The sequence below is a fragment of the Neolamprologus multifasciatus genome, chromosome 23 (genome assembly GCF_963576455.1).
Source record: "Neolamprologus multifasciatus chromosome 23, fNeoMul1.2, whole genome shotgun sequence".
Lineage (NCBI taxonomy): Eukaryota > Metazoa > Chordata > Actinopteri > Cichliformes > Cichlidae > Neolamprologus > Neolamprologus multifasciatus.
The window spans coordinates 31,618,594-31,638,347 of NC_140460.1; the positions used below are offsets into that span (position 1 = coordinate 31,618,594).

The 19,754-nt window shown below is 40.8% G+C and overlaps 1 protein-coding gene across 4 annotated transcripts in view; it reads left to right on the forward strand.

The window, feature by feature from the left end:
* The window catches only part of nbeal1 (neurobeachin-like 1), a 57,896-nt gene that overhangs the window by 5,680 nt on the left and 32,462 nt on the right, over positions 1 to 19,754 (forward strand). For all 4 annotated transcript variants that reach the window (XM_085152413.1, XM_085152416.1, XM_085152412.1 and 1 more), the window contains exons 3-10: positions 7,899 to 7,990; positions 10,365 to 10,526; positions 10,674 to 10,755; positions 13,241 to 13,368; positions 16,153 to 16,238; positions 17,271 to 17,356; positions 17,783 to 18,146; positions 18,376 to 18,482. In XM_085152413.1, the coding sequence (XP_085008539.1) occupies positions 7,899 to 7,990; positions 10,365 to 10,526; positions 10,674 to 10,755; positions 13,241 to 13,368; positions 16,153 to 16,238; positions 17,271 to 17,356; positions 17,783 to 18,146; positions 18,376 to 18,482 (1,107 nt within the window). The remainder of the gene's footprint in view (positions 1 to 7,898; positions 7,991 to 10,364; positions 10,527 to 10,673; positions 10,756 to 13,240; positions 13,369 to 16,152; positions 16,239 to 17,270; positions 17,357 to 17,782; positions 18,147 to 18,375; positions 18,483 to 19,754) is intronic.

Genomic DNA, 19,754 nt, shown 5'->3' on the forward strand with positions numbered 1-19,754 from the left:
TAACCAACCACAGGGAACATTTTACCCTCCTGTGGCTTTAAAGGTGACTCTGGTAACTTAAGAGGAACAGTCCTCACTCTCTTTTTCAACTGTCCACAACACAGGGGATTCACAGAACCATCATCCTGTGTGATGTCACCCCACACCACCCTGCTTTTTCACTGGATTGGAGCAAATGCCAGTAATTTGCATAAACCCTTGCTCTTATGGGAATCAGCATGCAGTGAAAGCATTGGTGGAAACAGGAAGCAAAAGAGTCAAGCTGGAAATGGTGCAAGGTTTCAGATTTTCACATATTTGCTCAAGTAGATTACCCAGTCTAATTTCTGCTGTCTCTCTCTCACACACACACACACACACACACACACACACACACACACACACACAAAAACAAACATGTGCATACGCCATACCTCACGCAGTCTGACAAGCTCATGCACTCAGGCTTCGGTTTACTGAATGAGCTGCTCCGTGAAGTTTGTTCCCTCAGGCTAACTTTCTTCCCTGGTGCAGTTCTTGCTTCTCATTTTCCCTCCATGCTATGAATATCTCTGGCATAACACTGATGTCACTAACAGGGTGTATCAGACGTGCCTCGTGCAGTGTGGACCCCTATGCACATGCACGCGCACGCACACACACACACCCACCTCTGGCACTTATGTCATGGCCAGAGGAGTTGTCACAGAGTGACGGGTAGTGCTGTAAGCCTGTATGGCAGCAGAAACAGAAAAAACCACAGCCGTCTATTAAATCTAAAGGGAGGAGGCCTTTAAACATTGTGGTTTCAGCGACTCTATGCCACTTCCACCTAACCAGGTTGCCCTGAACTGCCACCCGACCGGCTGGCTGACCACGCCTGTCTTGCATCTCATAACAGATCAAGTCAAAACGATGCAACTAAAGATCCTGGCAAAATGACGACATACAGTTTTAGAGTTATAGAGCATTGACAGAAAAGCAGTATTTAATGCCCTAGGAATGAAATAGCTTCCCTGGGAACGCCTTGGATTCCCCACAGTGAAGCTGGAGGTGGTGATTGGTTCAGTGGCGTCTGATCATGGCTGCTTAGACTGTACCTGGACCCAGATAAGTGGTAGAAAATAAATGGATGGTCAAGAATGAGAATAGACTCCAGAAGGAACCGTTTTGTTGTTGTTGTTTTTTTTTTAAATGAGTAACAATTAGAAAATCCAGCATATGTCTCTCTTCAGCCCTTCAGCTTTTTCTTTTGGTTCATGCATGTCTCAGACATTCGAAATGACTGAGAGCTATTGATAAATCCAGTCTGGGGTCAGTGGGGATTTCTCTGTTAAGAAGGACGTGCATTGGTCTGTGTTGCTGTTGACCTTGGAAGGTTTACAGAGGTCAGTTTAAACAGATATTTGGGATTGTGATGTAGCTGGGCATAGAATTTAATATGATAATGAACTAAATCATAGAGGCATGTGATTCTCTCATGGGAACTGTCTGTATACACATTGAGACACAAGAATATTGGGAGTCTGGCTGGACAAGGTGTGTGTGTGTGTTTGGGGGGGCTGTGATGAAGGCTGAGGATAAACAGGGCAATGTAGAGCAGGGTGTGTCCCCCGCCTGCCACAGTACAAACCCTCAATGGGCATCTGTGCTCTCAAGCTGCTGCCTAAAAGAGGACATTCTTTAAGAGACATGCACACAGTCATTCAGTCACAAACTCACTTGAGAGGGAAACTGCTGGCTTAAATCATCATCATCTTCTAATTTCCTGGCAGCAGCATTCATATGCACATTAAGACAATAGACTGTTTATTGCTCTGGTTAAAGAGCAGCGTGGGCACCATCCAATAATAAATGTTTTTCTCTGTCATTGGTGTAAGTGACGGGGTAACACGGGGAAAGAAGCACACACAGAAGACAGACCGTGGCCTCCTAGCAGAACATATTACACACGTGGTTCCTGCTGAGTTCCAGTCCGACATCTCTCTCCCTCTTTTCTTCTTTTTTTGTCTCTTCCTCACACACACACACACGCGCGCAGACGGAGGTCAGCGTCACAGGATTATTCTGATGACTTCACTTGGAATAGCACAGCGCTGGCTGATTCCCACTCTGACACGCAGACAGGGGCAGTCTCCCACTCTGTAGCCAGGGGCTGTGCTGGCTAAGAAACACTGATTCTATTTTTTCCAGCTGATATTTTTTTCCTTAGTTCTGAATTTGTAGTCTGCAAACTCTTTTTGTTTATGCAGTGATTTAATAAGGTGTTTCGTAAATTGGTTTATGAATTGCCTTCCCCTTCACCATTTCCCAAACATAGGTTTTATATGGGCTGGCTGCCTGTATGAGTATATTTTGTGACTTATTTTAACCCCATCCTCAGTATAATATAATTTTAATGTCTCATCTTTCTGTCACTCATAACCAGCCTCACGATTTATGTGTCAAGTTTTACTTTCCAGCCGCAGCTGGTTTGGCTAGGTTACAAATCATAATATCCAACTGCTTCTCTAGGTCTTGTGGTAGCTTGGACTACAGCTGGCAATGACAACTTCTGGCTCCAAAAAGCTAAAAGGGTGGCAGCCGAAATGCTAATTTGAGGCTTCAGAATGTAGAGTCCAAAACCAATGGGTGGCGTCATGGTAACGGCATCAGTCTTTAATATACAGTCTGTGGATAAAAGTCACTGGAGTGGATTATTCCATTATTTATTTGTCAAGTCGGTCTTCCTGTTTGTCGGCCTTTGGAATGATGGGATGTTTTCTGAGCTCCCATATAAGTGAAGTCACAGCAACAATGCAATGAGTGCCAAATACAGAGTTACTTAACATCCAATCAAAATCAGTTTTATTTTACATATATTGCATACGGGCATTGTATGATGTGAGTTCTTGTTATAGCTCCCTTTGTACAAATTTCGTTACGCAGAAGCTTGAGCAGCTGCAACAGAACGAGAAGAGGAGTAGCATTACATCGCTTCAAAATTCTTGTACTTCCTCATGGCTTGAACGGGCTCAGACTTTTAGCTCTCACACAGTTTTCACTGGATTGACTGTCATAATATCAGTAGGCAGTTCCCCAGAGAGTGAATGCTAAGGCCTTTAAAAAGCTCCGGGCTTTTTAGTTAACTCTATCCTTTATAGAGGTCAGAGGGGTTACCACCAAATCACGATCTAATTATTTAAAGACCTCTGAACGAGTGGGGTTCAGACTACGCTACCAAATGCTCAATAAAACGAGTGTTACTATAATCTGCCATGTTTAACTTCTTCAGTTCTCCTTGACCTAGATTGCTCACTCACACCCTCCAGATGCCCCAAAGTCCTTATGACAGCATCTGTTAAGAGTGCTTGAACAAGAGATAACTTGTGTATGATGAATTGATGATGCTTTCAGAGTTAAGTCCGTGATACAGAGCTGAAACGATCAGATTTGTGTGGGGGTTTTATGTTGTTGTTTGGGTTTTTTTGTTTGTTTTTTTCATTTTAGTAATTTTTTTAAGAGACATTGGCAAGTATTTAGTTGTTACAGCTCTGGTTTTTAAGCAAACACTAACTTGACATTTTCTAAACAAAGCACTTAACCAAACATGAGCAGTAGATTAATTGGAGACAGTAAATCATCCTTAGTTGAAGTCCTGTTGCAGTGTCTGCTGTAACAGTACTACTTGCAAATGCTGTTACTGCCACACACACCCATCAATTATGCTCAATGTTCAGAGATTATATGAACAATGTGAAAAAGATGTTTCTGTACGTGTTGCTTGCAGCCATTCATTTTGAGTGTCCTCAGGTCAGACCAGTTGGTGTGGATTTTGTGTGAGCAATGGGGAGGGACACAGTGAAGGGTCTGGATGTCCTCTGCCAGAAATTTCAAACATCAGACTTTATTTCCTGAATTCCGGATTATTACATTCTGATTATGATACATAGGTCTTTCTTTATATAAAGCGAAACAAACAAAGTCAGGCATTAGGTAAGGAAAATGTAATGTTATAGCGCAAAGGATGTAGCAGTGACAAAAAAATGCATTGTTCTAAATATGTTGCATTTATTAATGCAACATATTACATGTAATGCTGCGTGTCACGGTAATAAAAAAATTTCCAGAGTAATTTATTGTAGCACTGACACTTGTGTGCGTTGTCTTGTTTGTTCCTGTCTGGCCAGTCCTCCTCTGCAGCTGATGCTGGTATCCCATCTTTCTCTGGGCATTGTTCCATGGAATTTAGGAAATGCCGGTCAGCCGGCTGCTAGAAATGTGACTGTTAGGAACACTGCCGGGCCTGTTTTCCATCCAGTCAGGTGCAAGTTTTAGCTTTCACGCCCTAAGAAAAAACGCACGTGTGTCACCATCAGTTACAGGAACCACGGCCTCTCATTCTTATTTTGCTTGTATACACTAAACCTTAAATTCAAATTCTGTTGCTTCTGAATATGAAGCAATGCTGTGAAAAGAGGGTCACAAAAGTCGGGTCAAACATTGCAGCTTGTTGTGTGAACCACATAATTTTCTCACACACACACACATAAACACACTGCTTGTATAAATATATGAATCTGTTGATTTTTAAAAAAATAAATAAAATAGAGCATTTTAATCAATTTCTTTTCTTCTCCAAAATCTAGGACATGATTATATACAGGAAAGCTTGACACAGTATGCAAAAGAAAAACCAAATAAATAAACAAGCAAAAAGTTTCATAATTGTCAGTTTCATAATTTAAAAATTCTCCAAAACTAACATTTTCTTTGATTTACTCATAAAAAATAGAAAGGGGTCAAATTTAGTGTGAACAGTAATAGAAAAATAAAACACAGACACACAAACAAAATTGGAAGAGTTTTGAGAGAATTTTACAACAGCAACCAAAAACAATTTTAAAACTTTTCTCACCAGTTTAAGAGCAAACCAACACTTTTCACTTTGTCATGTGAAATATTTGAAGGGAGCATTTTGGGAAAGCACTACAAGGTAGAGGCTTTCCTTTGAGAAGGCACCTTTGGTCTCATAACCAAATGTCGAAATACAAAAAACCAGCCAAGCCGTGGCTATTAAAATCAATAAGAACAAACCTGAAATTTTGCAACAGGCAAAAATGGAAATTTTCATCCTGAAAACTCTGCGACGCTTGGATGCAGATAGTTGCAAAATTGTTAAATGGAACGACTTTTTCCTTGACAGGGAGCGTATCTGCTTAAACTTTGAACTGCTTGATCAAAAATAAAAAGAACTGAGGCCAATTTTACATCAACTATCAAATGCTCTGCTCTACCTGAGTTTTATGGGTATAGCGCGTACTGACCTCAAAACCTGGAAACATAATGGTTATGGACCGCCATGAGTCTCCCGCCAAAGTTATTGACTTTGGCCTAGCACGTCCCATGTCTGCAGTGATTCCTGGTACCTGTGTGCAGACAATTTGGTATAGAGCACCTGAAGTTGTGCTTTATATTCCATATAATGAAGCAATTGACATGTGGTCTCTGTGGCTGGTAGCTGTGGAGCTTGTTATAGGGGTGCCACTCTACCCTGGGAGTATGGATTTGATGTTTTGAAGTTCATAGACACTCAGGGCAAGCCAACAGATTCTATTCTAGACTGTTGCATGGCCACAGAATATTATTTCCGAAAAGACGACTACAGTAAACAGCGCTGGATATTTAAGACGGAAGAACAATTTCAGTATGAGACAGGATACCAATTCCAGGATTGGTATCCAAGATTTAAACTTATCTGAGATTTTTAGTAGATGCAACTTAGGTATTGATTTGAAAATTCTACGTTTCCTCTTTCTTGAGTTATTGCATTCACAAACTTGGGTGTCCACAGCGACCGGCCACATACCAAACTTTTTTTAAATAAAGATTACAACACACAAATAACAAAAATGACCACACTACTGTCCTTTTTGACAGCAACATGACGCATATTTTCAGCACCCATAAAAAAGAATAGATGAACCACATTAAGGTAAATACATCAAATGTTGCCCACATGGATATAAAACAGGAAACATTATATTCAAATACATTCTGAACCAAAAGGGCTATCACAAGCATTCTGCAGTGCCATGCAATACCCTCTGGTATGCATGCACAAGTCAAGCTATGCCAGAACTACCTCAGGAAAAAAGAACACGATGGTAAGCTTGAAAACATGGAGTGACCCCATCGAGCTGGTTTGGGATGAACTGGACAGAAGAGTCGAAGCAAAGCAACCTACAAGTGCTACATTTATGGGAACCTCTGCAACAGATATGGGAAGAACTTTCTGAAGAATATTTGATCTCTGTTGTAGAGTGAAAGCCACTGGTGTGTTCAGCTATTATATCTGCCAAAGGTCGCTACTTTGATTAGTCAAAAGTTTAGAATGGACTGAATGGTAAATGGACTGATTCTTATATAGCGCTTTTCTACTCTCCCGGAGTACTCAAAGCGCTCTATACAACATGCCACATTCACCCAGTCACACCCATTCTCACAAGCCCTTTATCTATACTTAGTGCTTTTTCTAACTACATTCACACACATTCATACTCCGATGGACGCATCGGAGAGCAACTTGGGGTTAGTATCTTGCCCAAGGATACTTGGCATGCAGACTGGAGGAGCCTGGGATCGAACCACCAACCTTCCGATCAGTAGGTGACCTGCTCTACCTCCTGAGCTACAGCCACCCCACAATACACAATACAGAATACATTTTGGTCTATGAATTGATTGCTTGATTTATTTATTTTTAACTCCAATTGCTTATTTGTACAATGCTTTCATTTCAGAGTGCAATGAGATTTTAAACTGGATGATTTTCATGTAAAATATGGAAAAACTGGTGTGTTCTAAAACTTTTTGACCAGTAGTGTATGTATGTGTTTTTCTTGCTTCTAATATAACCAGAGCCAAATATAGAAAAGGCACTGGGAAATATTTACTCAATCCTAAATGATGTGGGGTGATTAGCTAAATCTGATGTGCACATAAGCATAGAGGAAGTGTGGTAGTGTGCTTAAACTGAAATCAGCTTAGTTTTATTCTTGAGATCATTCTCCTTCTGCTTGTCTAACAGCATAGGTAAACATAGAGGCTAACAGCTAGTCCTCCCCAGCATCAGTGCTCTAGTTCAACAACCAAATCTGCGTGAGATTAATATCCTTTTTTATCCATGTTTCAATTGAAATATCATCATGCTACATTATGTCTTTGGACTATTTTTCTAAGGGCAGTTGTCATATTATAAAGATTTTATGTATCTGTCTAGTTCCTCCTACATGAGAAGACCAATCTTGATGTAACTTTGCAGAAGTAAAATTAAATATCTAAATTTCATATACAAATATTTTATAGGAATTCCACAATCGTTTAGATTTGTACATCAGCTGAGTATAGAATGAAATGTCAGACTAGAATGGTGACCCCCCCCCCCCCCCCCCCCCCAATATAAGCATACACATGTTTGCGTGTTACCTATCCCTGTGAGGACCATTCACTGGACAGTGAGGAAGAGTGGAACCGCGAAACAATTTTGAGGTACAGTTAGGAGGTCAGGGGGCAGTTCAGCGTAAGCATCATGTGTTGTGTGTGGGTAAGCAATCATGTATGTATGGAAAGGACAAAATGCGTACATGTCTGTTGGGGAACATTGAAAGGACTACGAAGCGATGCATGAGGTGCCAGGATTCAAAGGTATTCCAAAAGTCAGAAATCCGATGTCGACCTCACATTTACCAGCAACTGCTTCCTGAAGTTCCACACAGAAAAGTCATTAATGTCTCACACATACACCACACAACAATAAATTCAATCAAATTACAGTCTGTCCGCTGTCAGCCATTTATTTATTCTAAGTATGACACATTTGTCTACAAAGGTAACTAAAAATACTGTTTCCTCTCTGTACCCTTCTGTTCTTTTCTCAGAGGGATCCAGACTACTTGAAGCTATGGCTGGAGATTTTCATCAGCTCCTACGAGCGATGTCTCGATGTAGACTTTGAAAAGACACCTTCAAGGTAAACTGTGGCAAATTGCAATGCTGAGTGCCTGAAGCTTTCTTTCAGTATAACATATATAATGGTCGTAAAACCGGAATTAGCATTTACACTGAATAACCCATTCTTATTCTTTAACCAAACCCCACTGGTTTGGCAGGAGAAAACACTGACAATGACTTGTCTTCTTGATGAGGAATATTTTAATAGGATGGCAATTTACGCTCTTATTTCTAGCATGTGCACCATTATTAGCTAACGGTGTTTTAATTTTTCAGCAAATTATTTCAAAGTAGATTGCCAACACAATTTGTGTTATTCCCTTTTGGTACGTGCACTACTACCGAAGCCTCAAGTTTGGTATTTTGGTTGCTGCTATGTTTTGGTTTGGGTTTTATTTAAATCGTATTCAAACGAGATGCTAATATGCTAACTGTTTAGGCAATGCTACCTAGCCTACTTAGCGAGTAAATGAGTAAACACTAAACTAAGTGGGTGTTGCACAAGCTTAATATTTGAATAGTTGTGTAGCTATACAAAGTGGAAATAGTTGATGTGAATATTTTTCTCTTATAAAATAAGATTTTCCTTATTTTTTTAGTTTGCCTGTTAGGTTTTAAAGTGCTTCTTCTGCTTGAAGGTTTGGTAGCCATCCGTAACCACAGAAATAGAAGGAGAATGTGCTACTATCAGCTACAAGATTAGACAGAACTGTGCAAACAAGAGAAACACGCAAAGACAGAGACGGAGACAGCTGTCAAAAAACAAGGTCTGATGTAAACCATGCCAGTAAAAGCTGGCTGGTCACAAGTCTGTCACAACTATTCACAGTAATGTGAGAGCAGTTTGGGATGGTGGTGGTTTGTTTCAAGTTTAAATAGTTTAAAGGGTTGGAATAATTTTTCTTGCTCTCTCAGGTTTGACTCGCTTTTGGAGTGAACCTCAAGAGACCAGGAGCTGCAGTTTCTTTGCACTCTGCTTTCTTGTTTTTTTAGCCTTGACAATTACTCCTCGTTCCTATTTCTTAAGGACTGGACATTCAGACATGGTGAGATTTGCCAATTTTATGGCTAATAGCTCTTAGCCAAAAACTCACCTCGTTGGTGGAAAAGTATTATTTTATATCTGCCAAACTACCTTCTTCTAACTTCTAATGATTAAAATAAATAAATAATAAATTTAAATTAAAATCAGTTCTTTGCTGTTATGTGTAGACATAACACCAGTGCATCCCTTGAGTTAGGTGTCTGTTTTTTAGGTTTGAATTATTCTTGTAGATACTTGATGTTAAGTGACCTACAGAAGATAATTTTTAAAAGTAGAAGAAAGTCTGGCCCCTTAGAAAATACATAGAAGGGTGGCTCTAGACTTTTGCACAGTATTTTTGTTTTGTTTTTTAAATTTGGAAGGGGGTTTGGGTTTTTTTCTGTTAATGTTTATTTTTGCTAAGACAGTCAGCTGTTCAGTTTCTCAGATTCCTTTCAAACTAGTTTCTCTTCCTTGCTCAACTGGAACAGATTTGTTGCTCTGCTGCTGTTCAGCCTTGCACAGTAACCTTCCACCATCTCTGTCTTTAACATTTCACCCTAATTACACTTACTTAATAATACACCAGTGCAATCTACTCAGTTGTAAGGAGCGGGTTCAGAGCTACCTCCTCTTGTATGTCATCCACATCATGACCACACACCGTGGAGCTTTCCACAGTGCAGCCTGAAATAGCATGGCCACAACAGATGCTTTTGTGCAGAGTGGTTTAATTTTGTTGCAGGTGATGCTCTGCATCAAAAGCACCATGCCGACACAAATCAGTTAAGTGAGAGACACCCACTCATCATTGGAGAGCGTGTATCTAGGATTTTAGAGCAGCTTAGTTAACACTGTGGCTGTGCTGTTCTGCCACTTGTGATCGCATGAACCTCAGATGAAGCCTTATGAAGTCAGTCACATTTTATGAGCAAAGCAGAGCCACAGGATTGGGTGGAGTAGGATGGCCGAATATGGGTGTTTCAGTCTAATTGGCTAAGGTTTTTTTCTGCCAGCCTGTTATTTGCTTTTTTCGTCCTTTGAATGATGTCATGTTCTTCTTCCTCCTTGCGACTTTGTCCTCTCTTCCCTCCATTTGTCTTCTCCCCCATCCTCCTTTCATCTCATTCCCTTCCTCTGCAGCTGTCACATCTGCTTCCCTACCATGGGATTCTCTCTCGCATATATGAACAGAGTGCAGCAGTCATGCAATTTTTTCTCTAGTAATGAATGCCTGAATGCACCAGGCATGTGTACGACGCGGTGAGAGCAGATGGTGCTTTGATAATCTGCTGATCCTGGTACACAAACATGGAGTCGACATTCCTTTTCATCCAGCTATGTGCTTGCGATGCTTCTGTGTCTACAGACCAGAAGAGGTTCCCCCGGTGTTGACGCTCCTCCCAGACAACATCCTGCAGGTTTTGCGCCACCAGTTACTGCAGTGTGTCCAAAAAGCCTCTGACGGCCTGGAGCCCGAGCAGCAAAACCTAGCACTGCTGCTGCTCAAGTTCCTCATCATCATCTGCAGGTCAGGATGTTAAACATACACATGCTGTAAAGTTGCTGAGATGAAATTTCACTCTAATGAAGTAGGTGTTCCAAAGTAAGTGATGGAGAAGTTAACAGTTGACTTGTCTTGTGTGTTTGTGTGTCCATGATTCGATGTTTACGAAAGGAACCTATCCAATGTGGAGGAGATTGGTACTTGCTCCTACATCAATCACATCATCACCATGACAACACTTTATATTCAGCAGGTCTGACTCCTCCCTTTTTCTTTTGCACATATTTCTGTGTCCTGTGGTCTTGAAGAATGTATTATTTTAGAGTGAAAAATAAGCTCAATGTTTAGAAGTTCAAATCTAATATGCATGCTTTTTGATATTAATTTAGCAGAATATGAACCCATCTCCAAAATGTCATAGACTTAAAGATGAAACATTCCTTAACACAATTTAAGATTATTGCATTTATTTAGCTTTAAACTGTTTTATACTGAAAAAGGAAAGGAAAGGAAGGACAATGCAAAAAATGTGAGCTCTGTTTTGTTTGACCAACGTTTGAGACATTGGTGAGCTGATGTGATGGGTTTAAAAGTCCAGAGAATGTCAGTTATAAACATACAGCATATGTAAAACATGAATGTAGCCATTGTAATGTCACCCACTGATACTGTTTGACAGACAATTCCATAAAAAATGCACCAATTCTATTTTTTTCAAATGGTGGAAATTTTTTTTAAATTTGCTTTATTTTTTTTTGTCTTTGCAGTCATTGTAGTAGTTAGTAGTAGTTCTAGTAGTTCTAGAGAAAGACAGTGCACAATCTTCTAGATTATTATCTATTATTATAAATAGATTCAAAATCTTTCTTCAACAGAATTGCAGACTGCACTGATTGTATCTTCCCAAAAGTACTATAGCTTACTAGGGTATATTAGACTTAATAGTTCCTCTATACAGTAATGGACTATACATTTTACATCAGATTAAAACTTTGGATTTAAGATTCAGATAATTATTTATTAAAAGCTCGACATTTTAAATGAGAATAAGAAAGAAAAGTGTTTCTTTGTACCCCCCCTTTTCCCTGTTAATGCCCTATCAGCCCCCCTGGCAAAACTTTGCTGCACAGTTACCAGCCGTCAGCTGCGTAGAAAAGGATCCTGGTGTAGAAAGTAATATTAAATAAATTCTAACAACAGCTTATCAAGCTTAAATGTGCTGCTGTTGTTCAGCCGCTGGTTTCCTCTTTCTGGTGCAAAGTGAGCGATAAACGAACAAGAGAGACGGGAGTCGCGACAGAAAAGCCGATCAGCTGATCATTGATCAGTTTCACGACTGAAGTAGCGACAGGAGAGGGAGGGAGAGAGAGAAGAGGCAGTCGCTCCATATATCGGGTTTAAGCTTAACGTGGGACAAACATTCAGAGATGAACTTACACACTTGCTTTACTCCTCTCTGCGATAACTTTCTCGGAGATGAAATGCCGGGTTGGTAGCGAGGCTCCAAATGCTCAACCAGATCGCCGACAGGTCCCACATGCCACAGCCGCTCTATCACGTGATGCACACTGTTCCAATGTGCTAAGGTTATGAGCTGAGTTACACCATGTCGCAAGTTTTCTGAGGTGCTTTTGTGATATTTAATGGATCGGATTGCATTTTTTATTTCTCTCCGATCCGATCCAGTAATTTAGGTCAGTAATAATAATAATAATGGATTGCTCGAGCTTTTCGAGACCCTCACATTCACACACTGGTGGAGGCAAGCTACAGTTGTAGCCACAGCTGCTCTGGGGAAGACTGACAGAAGTGAGGCTGCCATATCACACCTCTGGCCATCACCAGTAGGCGGGAGGTGAAGTGTCTTGCCCAAGGCCACAACAACCAAGACAGACAGAGCTGGGGATCGAACCGGCAACTTTCCGGTTACAAGATGAGCTGCCCAACCCCCTGAACCACAGACCGAAACGTAATATCGGATCGGTCCATCTCTAATTCTTACCCCCCCCCCCCCCCCCCCAAAAAAAAAAAAAAAAAAAATCACCGTCAATATAGCCTGATGCATCTCACCAGCAAATATTTTAGACTGATGGAAAAAATCTGCTGTGGTATATTGGGGGGTGGGGGAGGAGACCTTTATTTCAATGAAAAGAACAACTCTCAAATGCTTGAGCACAGAGGAGGATGGATCATGGTTTTGGTTTATCCTGTTGGGGTAGGTGGAAAAGATTTCAGTATTGGATGAAAGAATGGATTCAGTTAAAGGTGACCAACTGCTGTAATATCCACCTCTGTACTTTCATTTTTGGACTAAAAAGAGTAGCTGTGCATGATTCACTGTTCAAAAAGAAGCCTGACCTTTTGGTCTTCCCATTTATGCAAACTGATCATCCTCAAAAACCTTTACCAAAAAATCCCAAACAAAAAAAACACACACACAAACATTCTGCAAGAGTGGGTCACAATCCTCCAACCATGCACTGAGATTCTCCCCTTGTTACTTAAAAAAAGCATTTTCCCTTCTTTTTCCCTGTTTGAATTTGTAAAAGATGAAAAAAAATTCTTAAAACAGAAATAACTGAGCAGAAATGACTAATAGCTTTTACTTGGCTTCCTACTCCCAGTAACAGAAATTTGGGTTAACTATTACACACAGCTGACTGTATTGAGTAAACAGAGAAAGTCTCACTGAGACTGAATAGTATGTGCAGCATGTAATGTGGCTCTTTCTATTCCAGCTGAAGAGTAAGACCAAAGAGAAGGAGATGGCGGACCAGAGTCAGGCGGAGGAGTTTGTCCGTCATGCACTGGCATTCTGCGAGAGCCTCTACGATCCATACCACAACTGGAGGCATCGAACGTGCGGGTAACGACATCTAGGTTTACTGACAATCACACCTGAGGGGAACGCGGCCAGCTTCTGAGTAACAGACTGTTTTTATTTGGCTAAAAGGAGTTAAAATAATTCTTGACAGTGAAATTTAACACCCCGTGTTTAGCAGCTATGTGCTAGCAAGCTGCTGCACTTTGGATTTTTGACTTGGTGGCAAATGCTCACTGCACATGTAGGTGTGCCTAGTCTCACAGTCTCTTTTCCCATTCTTGTGGCTGATAACACCTCATATCTTATTACTGGTAGTCATTTTTTTCCATTACCAGTCATCAGACTGTTGGTAAAACATCCTAACACACATTGTTTGTCTTTTATTTAATTTTTTTCATCAGATTTGTGTTCCTTGCACAAGTGGACATTGCTAGAACCATAAATATAATTTTTTTGCATAAGCACGTATCTGGGTTTGCAAAGCTAGGACTGGAAACTTTTTAAAGCTAAAGACTAAACTTTATGTTGAAACAAACTATTTTGCTTTACATAAAACTGCTTTAGATTATTTTTCTTATTTTCAAAAGTCAGACTGCAGTTTTCACTCCTAGAACTGCAAAGGGGATGAGGGTTAGTTTGTCCCCATCCTGTAACACCAACAGCAGAAATGGCAAAGAAGTAATTTCCTGAAGGCGTTATTTACAAAATATGCAATGATGGGATTTTATTTTAAAATGTACCTTTTAATATCTGATAATACATACAAACCTACTGAAGGTGCTCTCTGGATAGCTTAAGAAGAAGTTTACTCCTCATTGGTCTGTTTCCTCCTAGGTGTGTCATTCAGATAATAATTTATATAAAACTGTGGGTTCTGTAGTTGCCATGGTAACGCAGCAAGGAAGGTTAACTTTGCCTTGATTAGGTAATCTGCTCAGTTCGGGTCCATCATCCCCCAACCAGCCATGACAATGGGCCATGGGTTTTCTCTGTGTTATAGTCGGGTCTTTACTAGGGCTGGATATCGTCACTGATTTCTAGCATCAATTTGATTCCGATTCACAAGGTCCCGAATTGATTTGATCCATGATTCGATTCGATTTAAATCCGGGAATTTTGCCTCAGACAGTCAGAAATATTATAATTCTGATCACTTATCAGTACATATTTATGTTTTTATATCTATAAAAAGAAAGCTGACACTTGTGAGACTTTATCAAAGGTGTAAGCATCACAGCAGATACCTTTGTGTCAAAGTAAATAAGGATAAAACACAGAAAAACATGAAGGCGGTTTTCCTGGTCTGGGTTTTATAGCAGATGACCTTAAAATGTTGCGCAGTAGATCAAAAATGAAGTGAAGCAGAGCAAAGTTACAGAGGTTTGATTAGAGACACAGCTAAGCATTTTGCAATTTTGCATAATTTTAAAAAGTTTAAATTTGTTCAGTATTGAACAGCATGAGGCTTTCTTGTCGGAAGTAACAAAAAAACCCAAAAAAACCCAGAGGCCAACACCATAGACTGGTGGGTAATAAGTAGGGGTGGGTTTTGACTATCGATTTAGAGAGAGAGGGAGAGGCTACGTCCACACGTACACGGGTATTTTTGAAAACAGAGATTTTCCATTTTCGTTTTAAAAAATAATCCCGTCCACACGTAAAGGCAGAAATGAAGGAAAACGCTGCTAGGAACATGCCAAAGCAACAGGTGGCGATATATTCCTAACCGTGCAGAAATGTTGGCCAATCAGAAGTCTAGAAGCCTCGGTGGGAAAAAGTAAACAAAGCTGGGGCATAGAAGCAGAACCGAGTCGTATGTGTGGAGGGACAGTAACTGTGTGTGTATATGTAAAGCATTTAAACACTGCAGAGAGAACAATTAACAGTTATAGTATTGTAGAAATTCATTTCACCGAAACAATAACGTGGCACACAGTGTGACGTCAAAAAAGGCGCACACCTTTGACGCTGCGTTTTCTGCGTTTTCTCCGTTTTTCTCGTCCACACGTAAATGCAAAAACTGAGTTTTCAAAAATATCCACCCTGGCCGGAGTTTTTAAAAATCTCTGTTTTCAGTGACCAAAAACGCCGTTTATGTGTGGACGAAAGGTGCAAACGCATAGAAAAATCTGCGTTTTCAAAAATACCTGGGTACGTGTGGACGTAGCCTGAGAGAGAGCTCTACATGAAGTGTGATTTTTTTTTTTTTATCATGGTGGAAGCAAAATAGCAAAAGTCAGAGGAAATTTGTGACGATGTTTATGTGAAGCGAAGTTTGGATCGTTTTTTGGCTGCTGGTTCAGTAAATATTGTTTGGAGAGAGATAAAACCTGCAGCTTCAGAATCTAGCACAAAATGTAAACACGTAAGTAAACACGTACACACAAAGCGCCCGCCGACGCTTCAAAATCAGTGAGCTGTCGGCTTTCAGCCCCGACAGCGTGTCCGTGTCCACGTACGTGCCGTCGGGTGAGAAAGGCGACATCTCACTGATTCGGATGCGTTGAGTCCGTGTTTTTGTGCAGAATCCGTGTACCTGCTCTGATTTACTGTTTTGTGATTGTAGAAATTCTGGTGTTTCGGGCAAAATAAATTTATATTTAAAAATCAATTCAGGAATTTAATGAATCAATATCACGTTATCCAAGCCAGAATCGATTTTAATCGATAAATCGATAATCAAAACCCACCCCTAGTCTTTACCCTACAATGTAAAGCACCCTGAAGAGGCTGCTGTTGTGATTTTTGGCACTATAGAAATAAAATTGAGTTGTACTGAAAATGAACAGGAACTGTTCCTCAGTGTGCTGTTTTTGTTCCTTCCAGGGAGCAGCAAATGGGTACGGTAGAGCGGAGCAGGCAGAAGTACAAAGCAGCTCCCCTCACTGTTGAATTTGTTCCTTTCTTTTACCGTAAGTGTCTTGCTTTTCACTCGAGCCCTCACTCCCACTCCCTTCAATGTACCAGAGTGTTTTTTAGAGGTATACGAATCAATTGTGCAGAACTTTCAGCTGCTCTGAACTTTACAGTGTGACACTGTGTGCGCTTATTTTTAAATGTGTATACGGTCCTTCTTCAGAGTCCTCTTCAAGTAAGGATGTAGAAGCAGTTCTCAGTACATCCCACTATTGTTCTGATTACAGACCATAAGCTCTGCTCTCCTCTGTCCTCCCCTATCATCTCTTCTAAGAGCTCCCACGCCATCACTCTCTCCCACCGCCTCCCCCTCTTTCCTCTCTGGGTCCTGGTGAATCTGTTCTTTGTGCATTTTTTTCTGTTTACCATTCGTGGAGATGAGCAGATAGTGAATAGTATCTGTCAAGCCACTTCAGCGCTGCTGGGGGCCCTTTTAAACAAATACTCCTTTCTGTCCTGTGTTAAATGTGTGGCTGCTGTGGTTTATCACAAAAGATAACAGCCAAGGCTCAACCAGACAAACCATGTGTGTCCACTTCTTTTCCTGCTTGTGTGCTTTGGGTTGTGGGCAAGCAGCAAGTCTGTGAGAGTACTGTTCCTTTCATTAAGCATGTTTGTATATTATGTCTAAATTTGTAGGATTGTAATTAGTGTTATTCAGGAAACTAAATTGAATTGTTTTGAAATGTATGGGATGAAGGAGGTAGACATCACGGAGCCCAAATGTCAGATTTCTTTTCCCCAGCTGGATGTGTTGACAGATGAGTTAATGGGTGACTGGGACCGCTGTAAAACTAAAATTATTACCGCGTGCGTGCGTGCGTGTGTGTGTGCGTGTGCGTGTGTGTGTGTGGCATGTGTGATAGTTAAGGTCCTGTCTTATTTGCTTTGCCGATTTCGTTGACCCTCCTTTCATAAAAAATATGAGAATTTGCTGTTTCTGCATATGAATTCATGCAGTGTTTACTTGTGAGGTGGAAGTTGAGGAAAGCCACACTTGTGTATTTACATGTTTGCCCTCCTTACAGAATGCTTCCAGGAGAGCGAGCATCTAAAGGAGAGTCTGAAATGTTGCCTGCTACACCTGTTTGGAGCAGTAGTTGCTGGAGATCAGGTAAGCTTCAGCTTAAATGAGCTGGGCTTGCTGGCCATAGATGTAGTGATAGAGTGCTTTGAGATGCCATTCATCATTATTATTATTAGTAGTAGTACTAAGTAGAACTGCTTCTTGTTAACTGTCTCAGACTATGTTGTGGATACGAAGGAGTGACTTTTGGTTTATGGTTTCTTTTATTTCTCTGCTTTATCTGATTGGTTGATCACCAGTAAAGGAATACAGCATTGATGTTTAAATGAGCACTCTTCATCTTGAATGCAGTGCATGAGTTGCTATTGTATTCTTTATTTTTCAGTGGTATTGTTGTTTATCTTGCCGCTTTCCCGCACTCTAGGACGGCGCTTTCAATTCTCTCTGATCTCGACTGACTTGCTTTGACTAACTCACATTGTTTCCCTCCCTCCACCACTGCAACCCCGGCAGAGGAACGCTCTCCTTGCAATTTCTCCAGCCACCATGGAAGTGTTGATGCGGGTCCTGGCTGACTGCTCCATGGGTAGCTGCTCCTCAGAGGAAGGCGAGGACTGGGATAGTGAGGCCCCGGACCGTAAAGCACTGCTGACGTTGGGCTGCCTGCGGGAGGTGGTCCAGCGGCTCCTGGCCTCCAGCTCAGACCAGCGGCAGGTGGAAATCGCCTCAGTGCTGGAAAACTACTTTAAGCTGCTCAACTCGGACCCAGCAGCTGTCGTGGCTGCCCAGCAGCAGCAGCAGCAAGCCAAGGGCCGAGTGCCAACACTGGGCCGACACTGGGAGAGCAGATTTGTGGCCCTGCAAGTAAACATGCTAGGTATGATCTTAATCCACAAAAGTGTGTCTTTCGTCATTTTGAAGACAATTTTAAATTAGTTATCAGCTGCTGCATTTTGTTTAAGGATAATTTTCAAAGATGGAAGCCGAGCTAATCTAACTGTGTTTACATTCTGTCATCATTCATCTCTCTACTCCTTTTTTATTTGTCTCACTGTGCTTCTCTTCGTCTTTGCCCCTCTGTGTTGATTTCTCCTGCTGCCTTTCAGACACTATCAGGGACATGTTCCTGTGTTCAGACAGGCCAGTACTACAAGCCATCTTCCTCAACAGTAACTGTTTTGAGCATCTCACACGACTGCTCCAGAACAGCAAGGTAAAAGCACAGCTCTTTTTTTTTTCTGTTTCTTTTTTTTTGTCTATTTATAACCCGTAGATTCAGCTGGCATCGAGAACTGTGCAGGATCTTTGTTGTACTTGTTAGTATCTTGTATCTGATACCCCAGCCTCCTAAGGCTGTTTGTGTTTACACACTGATAAGGAGGCTGCACTGTGATGCAATGCTTGTATTGTATCTTGTCGTTTTTCATTGTATTTGTTATTTAAAGAGAGAGAAAATGAAGAAAAATGAGCAGGAAGCCAAACACATGGAGCTGTGAGAAGTGGGGTGATATTCAGAGAAAAACAATCATTTGCAAATTTGCAAGTCAAAAAAATACTAGTAGATTTTTTTTTTTTTTATGTTAAGGAATTAAATCTTCAGCTTCTAAGACTGAATCTACCTCATCATACCCCAGATACTGTTGCTAAACAGGGACGTGCAAGCTCATGCATATTCATGCAAGGTGTGCATGAATATGCATGAGGCCTCGGATGGAGCCTTTTTATGCAGAGTTTGCATGTTCTCTCCAGGTCCTCCGCCTTCCTCCCACAGTCCATAGATGTGCATGGGATTAGATTAATAATGTTAACCCCCGAACCTGAATTGGATAAGCAGAAGAAGATGGATGAATATTTAAACACAGTATATATGATGTAAACAGCAATATGCTTGCATTTGCTGTAGTACGTGATGCCGAGCAGCTATCACCTCCACCAAATAAGAATGTTGTTGCCCTCTAAATGGGCTCATCACACAGCCATGTCTCTTTAAAGTCTGGAGGTTTCTGATAATTTGGGGTTTCCAGGCTGAAGTTGGGTGTTTCCTTATTGCTAAATTTGTTCCAAAGTTATTTGATTAAGTTGTACAATTCAGATACATGACGAGCATCAGCAAACTGTCCTGCATCTCAGATATCATTCAGGATTTTACTTGTAAATATGTGACTTTTTCCTCTGAATACTACACCCATAACTGGGCCCCACAGTTGCACTATTATGGTATCATCATGGAATCACTTTAATGTGTAATTATTTTTCAGATTATTGATTCACTTGAGTAGCATATGAGTTGATGGAAAAATTTTTATTTTTTTTAATATGGAGTTGAAGTTCACATCTTAGAAATCGGTTTTATTATTACATCTCTGATCAGTCTTCTGCAGGTGACACATTTGAAGTTGAATACGGTTTTGTCCAGGTCTCATCAATCCTGTTTGTCATGTTTAGTATCTCACTTTCAGTGTGAGAAAAAGCATTTTGCCCTCCT